Source organism: Parambassis ranga, chromosome 2 (assembly GCF_900634625.1).
Source record: "Parambassis ranga chromosome 2, fParRan2.1, whole genome shotgun sequence".
Classification (NCBI taxonomy): domain Eukaryota; kingdom Metazoa; phylum Chordata; class Actinopteri; family Ambassidae; genus Parambassis; species Parambassis ranga.
The window spans coordinates 19,844,302-19,854,402 of record NC_041023.1 but is presented as its reverse complement, the minus strand read 5'-3'; the positions used below and the strand labels follow the sequence as shown (position 1 = coordinate 19,854,402).

Below are 10,101 nucleotides of genomic sequence, written 5' to 3'. Positions count from 1 at the left end.
GACGCTCCGGCTGGGGGCGGGTGGGCTCAGAGGGACGATGCGGTTCGGGTCCAGGTGTGCCATGCGGACAGTGTAGCCTCTGAAATTTCACATTCCGCCTGAAAGGTAAGAAGCACACGACAGAGTGCGTGCATGACCTGCCTGCCTCCTCAGTGTGTGGACTTGTGGCTGTTAGTGCAGAAAGATATATGGACCGGCACTGGAAGTACCGCAATGCAGAGCATGCAGAGGGAATCGCCGGTGCCGCTCCAGTCGTCATCGGGGTGAAGTGATGTAAGGTGGGCTGCGCAGTTACTTTTGTAGAGGATGCTGCGGCTGTTTAGCGGCAAAGTCAGTCTGATTGAAGTGATGCAGAGTCTCAATGAGCAGTTTAAGGTGTTTAAAAAGTGCATGTGGATGCAGGGTGGAGACAAGGTGAAAGTGTCAGATTGTGAATGCGTCAAGGGCGCAGGACGCTCCAAAATGGCACCAGTGTGATATCCTTTATTGACAAGAGGGCAGCTCCTTTTCTTTTTACTTTTAAAGGATTGTTATTCATGTGCTTTCAGTGTCTGTATCAGCAGATTGTAAAATTTATGAGGGTCCACTACCAGTTTACCCCCCCCCTCCTTACATGAAAATGACTGCAGGAGAAAATGATTAATTCCCTCCTCTTTATGTTGCCGTGCTGTCATAATCAACATTTTATGATGCAAATAGTAATCAAAAATATATATCAGCCTCTCAAAGCTGTCTTGCGGCTGCAATGCCACGGCTTACACAGTCATTCAGCCAGTCACAAAGGCTTAAAAACATGCACTGACCTAAATTTCACTGGTCTGTCCAAAGAGGATCTGTGGTGGGATTATTGTCCCACACTCAGCATGGATTGATCAGAAATAACAGTGGGTCAGATTGATGCGACTGCAAAGCTGGATGGGTGTTTGAGTGCAAATAATATCAGCGTCAAATGCTCCTTTACTCAAACATCAGCTTGCTGTTGTGTGCACTGTAGTGATATTTGTGTTGAGTCATCAGGAGTGGCCATGAGGAGGGAGCGCTGCTGCAGTCTCTGCTTGCGGATGTGTTCTATATTGGGTCTGTGTTCTCTCCGGCTGCTTGAGACAGATGTGTCTGACTGAGGATGACAGGAAGTAACTGTCTGACTGTCAAATTTCTTCCTCTTCATCTCACACCCTGAATGCACTGGGACTTTGTCTGTGTCTGCATGTAAAGCATGCAGATGCAAGTGTGCATGTGAGGTTTGAATTGTGTGTGTTGTTTTCCTGGTTTCCAATAGCACCCCTGACCCCAGGCCCCACACCCAGTGACATTGTAGGCAGATTATCATGTGTAGCATGAGCTGTAAGCTGATGGTTCAGTTGTAGATAAAATATTGTTATGGTCAAAACAGAAGTGAAGCAATGGCGCTTGATTGACAAATTTATCTCTTAATGAAAGAGATCAGTTTAATAAATGTAATATGTTTACAGATGCAGTAATGTAATAAAGAGAGAGGGAGAGAGAGAATATATCCTGTGACCTTTTGTTCTTGAAAAGTGAAAGAAGCAGTTCAGAATTGAATCCTTATTTTTCAAAAAATTGATCATTCTTGTTGGTTAGTACTGTTGCCTCACAGCAAGAAGGTTCCCGGTTCGATTCTGACTGGGGCCTTTCTGTGTGGAGTTTGCACTTTCTCCCTGTACCTGCGTGGGTTTTCTCCGGGTGCTCCAGCTTCCTCCCACATTCTAAAGACATGCTTAGGTTAATTGGTGACTCTAAATTCCCTGTAGGTGTGCTTGTGTGTGTGAATGGGTGTTTGTCTGTGTGTGTATGTTGCCCTGTGATGGACTGGTGACCTGTCCAGGGTGTACCCCGTCTCTCACCCATAGTTAGCCGGGATAGGCTCCAGCCCTCCCTGACCCTGCATTGATGACGGGTGGTGAATGAAGCAGGTTAATAGACGATGGATGGATCATTCTTGTTAATGTTTTTGTAATAGGTGGAGCTTTTGTAGTGTTTTTTTTTATTTTTGTTTTTCATGTATGTTGGACTCCAGGAAAAATACCCAACGTGTGTGGAGATGCTAAATATCTGATAAAGACTATTACATGGGTCCTGATTTCGTTTAGCATTTGTTAACCAGCAGCAATGTGCCATGATTAAGGGATGCACTAAACTGAAATCCTAAAAATAACTTTCAGGCTTTCATACAATACTGATCCAATATACAACTGCCCGTGCACATATTGCAAAAACAGCCTTTGAGCTTGAAGCCTAAAACACTTCCATGTAGCTGACTGTTTGGCTCACGTCATGTTGTTGTGAGTTAAGTGTATGAGGGTGCTGTGCGTGCTACTGATGTTAGTGTTGCAAACATAGATGGTAAGTGACTCGATCAGCCATATATAGATAAACCCCAATATCTGATATCTACATATACTTAGTCAATATCAGGACCAAACAGATGCACACAGAGACATCCACTGATCTATGTATCATTGCCTCTGGGTTCAGCCTGTGAGGCGCTCTGCTCACCTTCTCTGCTTTCTTCTGCTGAGTCACTCACATTGTGATTTATTTATATGCAGAGGGATCTGCTGGTTCTGCACTGGACTGCTGTGCAAGTTTGCACATCATATCATCAATGCTGTGTAAAACTGAATAAAAATCTATTCTCTTTTTGTTTATCCTCTCCAGTTCATGTCCTGCCCATCATTTTCCTTTTTGTGTCCCTCTGTCCATCCGTCCAACCTGCGGTGAGTCCGTCTGCTGACTGTCATGGCTGCTTTATTGCTGCTGGTGCTCTCCTCATCCATTTCTATCACAGGTAAGAGAGACAGATGCCTGACATCATACCTCCTGCTCCGTAGGAGTTGCCTGTTATAAACCCAGCTGTGTGTGTCTCTGTGTGTCTTTTTCAGCGGCTGTCTTGTTTGGTGAACCCAGAATTTTTGGAGGTGAGTTTTTCTGCTTTCAATGTAATTTTGCTTTTTTAATTAGCACGTGAGCTAACTTTGTAGTTTCATTTCATATCAGAGGATGCTACCGGTTACGGCCCCATATTTGAGGAGGAACCTGTGGATGTGGTATACATAGAAGACTCACCTGATAAGAGGATTTCCATGAACTGCAGGGCACGTGCAAACCCACCAGCTACATACAGGTTTGTATTTCAACTTGTACTTCTGTTCTCTCCTATTGCATTCATACGTTTAACTAAAACTATTCATTTGTATCACTGCTAGGTGGCGCCGTGATAACTGGGAAATCAAGTTGATGGAGCAGCCAGATGAGCACTACAGCCTGGTTGGGGGGAACCTGGTTATCACCAACCCTCTGCAGAAGAAACATGCCGGGACATACGTCTGTGTAGCCAGAAACATATACGGCACCGTCATCAGCAAAGAGGCCAGGATCAAGTTTGGATGTGGGTGAACAGAACCTGCTGCTGCTGCTGATGTGTTACTTTTTGTGTTTCATCATTTCATTCTTTGTCGTACTTTTTGTCTTCTGTGTAGTTTTGGAGGAGTTTCCCGATGAAGAGCGGGACCCGGTGTATGTCAAAGAAGGACAGGGAGCAGTTCTGCTGTGCGCCCCTCCAAAAGCGTGGCCACGTATGTACTCGTCTTCACATGCTAAGATGCAAACCTGGAGTTTGATTTTTGACCTTATAAAGTGCAGTGTTTCGTTACTTTAAGCCCTGTATCTTTTCTGTTTCAGAGGAGGTGACCTACCGCTGGATCTACAACGAGTTTCCGATCTTCCTGCACACAGACCGCCGTCGCTTCGTCTCCCAGAAGACAGGAAACCTTTATATCTCCAAGGTGGAAGCTCAAGATGCTGGAAACTACTCCTGCTTCGTTTCGAGTCCCATCACAGGGAAGAGTGTTTTCTCCAAGTTCATCCCTCTCATCCCATTAGCGCCTGATGATGGTTAGTCCCTCTGATGCACCTCAGAAACAGTCCAAACCCTGTTCATTTGCTATATAATAATTTTTTTTTTGCCTCAGGTGAGGAGAGGAAGTACCCAGCAGACATCCGGGTGAAGTTCCCCGACACTACTGCCATGCTGGCCTCTAACATTACTTTGGAGTGTTTTGCTCTTGGAAAGTATGTTTTATTTAGCTTATGTGTTTGAACCTTGCAAGGAATTAGCAGAACTATCTTGGATATAGGATTTATAATAATCCACTGGGGGTGGTAGTATCATAGTTTTAGCCTGTTCTGCTGTAACTGGGCCAGGCCAGCTTGCGATCAATGGTGGTTTTTCTCAGTTTACCCTGACAATCTTTGTGTCTGTTTAGCCCTATCCCTCACATTGTATGGAGGAAGGTGGATGCCACAGACCTCCCGGCGAATCATGAAATCAGCGAATCAGGAGCCGTGCTTCATCTGTACAATGTGCAGTATGAAGACGTGGGAGGATACGAGTGTGAAGCCATCAACACCAAAGGAAAGGACTGGCACAAGGCCTGGCTCTATGTGGAGTGTAAGTGAAGCTAATGATGTGATAGTGTGGTAAGAAAGGTGACAGTAATGCCTGTTTTGTGTGTTCAGCTGCCCCGGAGTGGGCGGAAACCATAAACAACACTCAGATCGACATAGGCTCAGAGCACACCATGCGCTGCGTGGCGTCAGGGAAACCTTTCCCCTTCATCCGCTGGTACAAAGATGGCTACATGGTAAATGACACACACAATTAAAATCAGCACGGCTTTACATCTGTATAGCATTTATTATGTGTTTTTAAGTATGGAAAAGGGGAGCTGAAGTTTTCCAGTCTCACTTTTGATGACTCGGGGATGTACCAGTGCATCGCCGAGAACTACTGGGGCATTAAATACGCCAACGCTGAGCTGCGAGTCATCGGTGAGAGCACTTAAAAAGGATTTGTTAAGATTTGAAAATAAATAAATGATTCTTACTGCTGCGATTTATTGTTGTCTGCAGCCTGTGCTCCAACATTCGAGTTTAACCCAGTAAAGAAGCAGCTTCTTGGAGCTAAAGATGGACGTGTGGTGATTGAATGTAAACCCAGAGCGGCTCCTAGACCTCGATTCACCTGGACCAAGGGCAAAGAGCTCCTCTACAACAGTTCACGGTCAGAACACTGCCGATATGAAACAACTATACCATTGTTCTATGATCACATTATTATAGTAAAGCAGGATCTGGGCTGTCCACAAATGAAGCTCATGCAGAAGTGATAAAAAGTACAGTTCCCCTCGTGGCCTCTGTGGACTGTTGCCAAAAATCCATCAACCCTCAAAGACCTCCATGTTTATATGTCCAACTTGAAACAATTAGTTAAACTGCTAGCTGACTGCTGATTAGCTTGTTAAAATGGTAGCTAGCTTTCTAAGCAGATCTTGCTAACTAACAACTGAATGGACACCACATGATCTATTGTCATGTCTATTTGTAGTATTTCCATCATGTTTGATGGGAGCCTGCAGATCCTTAATGCCACCAAGAATGATGAGGGTGTTTACACCTGCTTCGCTGAGAATGACAGAGGAAAGGCTAACAGTTCAGGCTATTTAACCATCACAGGTGAAAATACAGTTAACTTTTACAGTTTAAACCAAATCATGCATTTGTCATAGTTGAAACTTTATTTGTGGTGTTTTCGTTACCCAGAGGCCACCAGCCTCACTGTAGCACCTGAAGACAGCGAGGTTAAAGTCGGCGATGAGGTGATTCTGAGATGCTCTGCTTCGTATGACCCCATGCTGGACATGACATTCATCTGGACCATCGACTTCAGGGTCATTGACTTCGACGCAGAATGGCAACACTACGAGCGTGTCATGGTAGTTCCACAGAACTGCAGATTCATTTGGTCACCCATCTTTTACCTTCATCCTCCTTTTTTGTCCTGTCCATCAGAGTGAAGATGGAGTTGGTGACCTGAGAATAAAGAACACTCAGATTTGGCATGAAGGCCGGTACTCCTGCATGGCTCAGACCGTAGTGGACAGCGACTCTGCATATGCTGACCTCAAAGTTGTAGGTCGGTACTAGCAAGGTTTTCTTCTGGCTTATTTGATGAAAACACCTCCCGAACCCATCTACCTGTGTCTCTGATCCAGGTGTTCCTGGGCCTCCTGGTGTGATCCGGATAGAAGAAATCGGGGACACATGGGTGAAGCTTCAGTGGAGTAAAGGGGCAGAGCATAACAGCCCTATTCTCTCCTACACCATTCAGACCCGGCACTACTGGGCTCTGTATGAAGATGACTGGAGGAACGCCAGCACCTGTAAGTACTGCACAGTAATACCAGCATGGTTGGTAACCACAGATGACATACTATCTCCACTTTGTGTCCTTCAGCCCCGACCTTTCTCGATGGCAGTGTGGAGAGGGCGGACGTGACAGACTTGTACCCCTGGATGGAGTATCAGTTCAGGATCATTGCCACCAATGAGCATGGATCTGGAGAGGCCAGCATCCCTTCACTCAAGATCAAAACCTGGGATGCTCGTAAGGCCGCTGAGAACATGAATACTGATATGGTGAAGGTTTAAAAAAAAGCTAATTATGAATGTTTTGCCCTCAGCCCCAGTGGTCTCTCCCACGAATGTAGAAGGTTACGGAGGTAGAAATGGCGAGATATTCATCACATGGACAGTAGGTGTCTCCTTTTGTACCTCTTATTTACAAATTACATTTTAAAAGTTTAGCTTAGTACAAACTTTTTCCACTTCATCCATGCCCCCTTAGCCTGTTCAGCCATGGTATTTCTACGGCAAGAAGTTTGGCTACATTGTGGCTTTCAAGCCTCATGATGCTTACGACTGGTGGTACGAGACCATCTCAGACCCCGAGACAAGACGTTACGTTCACAGGGACTCCTTCTTCGTCCTGACTGAGGAGGACTTCCAAGTGCGGGAGTTTCAGGTGAAGATCAAGTGTTTTAATGTAAAGGGAGACGGACCCTACAGCCTCACCAAGGTCATCTACTACCCACGAGATGGTGAGGACTTTGTTCCAGGGAAAGCGGACTTATGATAGTTTATTCAGAACTGTGCTCGTCTAACCTTCTTCTGCTGTCTTCAGTTCCTATAGAATCTCCAACAGATGTCTATGCCAGGCCCGTGTCCTCCACTGAAGCTCAGGTGTGGTGGCTGCCGGTGGTTGATACTGGAACAGGCCTCCAGCAGTACATCGAAGGATACCAGGTAAACAACCACCTCCCATTTTGTACCTTGAAAATTACAAATTTTACACACACACTTGTGACCTCTCGTGGTCATGTGTATAACTACGATGAAAATCTGGTCACTGTGGTATCCACTAAAATGGCAGAGAGGCTTGTTGGAGACAACCTGGTGCAAAATGCATTAGCCGTTAGCTTGTAACTGCTAGCATGGTTGATTTTGATAGAAATACACTAATTGCAGGATTCCATGTGACCAAAAGTAAATAGACACTATGTGCAACTTGTACTCTTAGTTTGTTTTTAGCTGTAAAGAGGTAAAACTCACTACTGTATTCTGATGGTTATGTAAATATTGACTGATTGTCCATGATTAATCAATCAAAGTATTTGGACATTTTTCATGTGTAGAAAGTCCTGAAAATGTTTCCAAATGTCTATTAATTGACTTATTGGGGAAAGAGAATAATAGGCCAGTGAGTGTCCACATACGTTTGTCCATATAGTTATGTTGCATAATTATATATTTTTGAATATAATCAGGTCAAATACTGGAGGAAATATGACGATCCAGAGCCAGGAGCCAATCGTATATTTGTTCCAGCATCTGTCAATCAGACCAGACTGGAGAACATGCTGCCAGACTCACACTACCTCATCGAGGTCCGTGCCTTCAACGGAGCTGGCCTCGGACCGCCTGGTGAACACTGTGAGATGTTCACCAAGAGGCCACGTAAGAGCAGTAATCTGTGGATACAAATTACCAACAATAAGCGTAACACGGAGGTTTAATAAGTGATGTGTTTAACAGCACCACCAGAGCCTCCCAGGATGTGGCGCTTCATCAGCTGGACAGGAAAGTGGTTGTACGTGTGGTGGGATCACATCCAGTATGACTGGTTTGGCAACATTTCCTTCCCGCTGTACTACAAGGTAGATGTTTGCCGGCACAAATTTCACCGGACACAGCAAGTTTAAAAAGTTCAAAATCCTCCATGTTTCTTGTTTTTGCTTTTTTTTTAGGTCATGTTCAGAAAGACGGGCTACATCTACGGGAAGGTCTACATCACCGGCTGGCACTTCATGGACTTCCCCATGCCTCAGGTTGGAGACTATGAGTTGATGGTGCGCGGTCGCTACGAAGGAGGAGATGGTCCAGTCAGGAAGATTCACCTTCTGGGTGAGGCTGAGAAGATTATGATGATTTTTTGTGTGTCAATTTGTCTCACGTTGTTTCCTCTTTCTTTCTTCTTATACAGGTAAAGCATGGATGATCACGCCCAGTCTGAGCCTTGTGCCGTTGGTGCTGCTGTCGCTGTGCATCATAGGATTGGAAATGTAAGCCTGCTGTAAGTGACATGTATAAATACTAGACTCTAGGATGCAAAGAAGACGTGGAGCTAATAGAAGAGATCGTCAAACATTTTTTCCTCTATTTATTCTGATGTAACACCACACTGGATCATAAATAAAAAATAGTTGTTGGTGACAGTTTTTTTCTAAACCATTCACTGCATCAGATGAGCAGCAAACATGTTTATATTCAGACGATGTGATAAGCCAATGAAACACTGGTCGCACACATCAGAAAGAGTCATTTTTAAGTTGTGCTTGATAAAAGAAATCCACTTTTTTCACTGCAATGCAATTTTCCATATTTATTTCTTATATTTCATATTTATTCTGATGCTAAATACTTTCATGTCTCGTTGGTCAAATCAGTAAATATTCTGTCAAATAACTGTGTAGAAAGCAAAAGTGTTTGGCTCAGAACAAGCAATATTAGAAGATTATATGAAGATATTTTAAAAGCAAAAATATTCCAAACAATCATACATCTATGGGCACTATTGTAGTACTATAACATGGTACTTTTTGTACAGCTTTTCTTCAGGAGTTCTGTGTGTTTTCAATAATAATTTACACTCAAACAATCATATTTATATCTGTCACTGATATATTTCCCTGACATTGGTGATTTTTCATCTGGATGAACTGTGAGGTCGTGTTTAGACAAGAAACCACTGTACAGGAGGTCACATGTGTCTGTATGTTAATTCTCTGCGACAATATTAAAACAGGATAAAACAAAAACAAACATGTTACGGTGGAATCCCAATTTATTCACATTCATGATTGTTTTTTTATAGTGAAAATTATTTATGAGGATTATAATTAATTATAATTTTATTTTTTTAATTAATTTTTAAATTTAATTATAAATGTATTTAAAAATACATTTATAATGTTAAAAAATAATATAAAAAAGAAAATTATGATTTTGTAACAATTTTAATATATATATATATATATATATACACACACACACACACACACACACACACACACACGTACAGTTTATGCATTAGAGCGTACAAAGACAAGGTATTAATGTTCTTGCATTGCTGTTTAATTGAAACATAGCTTACATGTGATGTGCATATTTAGTCAGCAGGTGGCAGTATATCCTCATCATAAGAAAACTGTCAGCATACCATCGTCACTCCATGTGTCACTAACAAAGCAGTGTTTTGTTCTCACACTGAATATTAGCTAATCCATGTCATCTCTATCACCGATTAAGATTAATTTAATCTACACATCTGTGCTGTTGTTTACTTTTTTTATGTGCAACAACTAATTTTATCCCATTAAATAAGGAGCCCATCCATAATACCCTGTGGTGCTGTTACAGAGGAAAAAAGAAGCCTTTTTGTGTTTCTGTGTGCTTTTATTTTGTGCTTTAATGTAGCCTTGCTTTTCTACAGTGCAATTGTCTGTGTGTGTGTGGCTTTTATCTCTCCTGTTTCCACCTCCATTACCAGCTTTTCTCCCAGGTTTTTTTTAAACCCCCCCCCCCCCCCCCACTTCAAACAAATTACATGGACACTGAAAATCCCATGTGAGGCTGAAATCAATGCTGCCATCATTTACAAACAATCACAGCAGATGCACAAAG

At 43.1% G+C, this 10,101-nt stretch overlaps 1 protein-coding gene across 1 annotated transcript; it reads left to right on the top strand.

Annotated features, from left to right (window-relative positions):
- Positions 1–9,204, top strand: cntn1b (contactin 1b). Its single transcript, XM_028398561.1, has 24 exons — positions 1–105; positions 2,680–2,809; positions 2,904–2,939; positions 3,019–3,145; positions 3,228–3,409; positions 3,501–3,596; positions 3,703–3,915; positions 3,993–4,092; positions 4,287–4,471; positions 4,540–4,664; positions 4,734–4,851; positions 4,933–5,083; positions 5,408–5,535; positions 5,623–5,795; positions 5,872–5,995; positions 6,075–6,242; positions 6,317–6,466; positions 6,543–6,613; positions 6,707–6,959; positions 7,043–7,164; positions 7,686–7,875; positions 7,954–8,075; positions 8,166–8,322; positions 8,402–9,204. The coding sequence occupies exons 2-24, from the start codon at positions 2,761–2,763 to the stop codon at positions 8,482–8,484; spliced, it is 3,123 nt and encodes a 1,040-aa protein (XP_028254362.1). The 5' UTR covers positions 1–105; positions 2,680–2,760; the 3' UTR covers positions 8,485–9,204.
- The last annotated feature ends 897 nt before the right edge of the window (positions 9,205–10,101 follow it).

Coding starts and splice junctions, on each gene's coding strand:
- cntn1b (XM_028398561.1), top strand. CDS start 2,761: ATGGCTGCTTTATTGCTGCTGGTGCTCTCCTCATCCATTTCTATCACA. Junction 3,410..3,500: donor GGCCAGGATCAAGTTTGGAT/GTGGGTGAACAG, acceptor TCTTCTGTGTAG/TTTTGGAGGAGTTTCCCGAT. Junction 5,796..5,871: donor AACACTACGAGCGTGTCATG/GTAGTTCCACAG, acceptor CCTGTCCATCAG/AGTGAAGATGGAGTTGGTGA.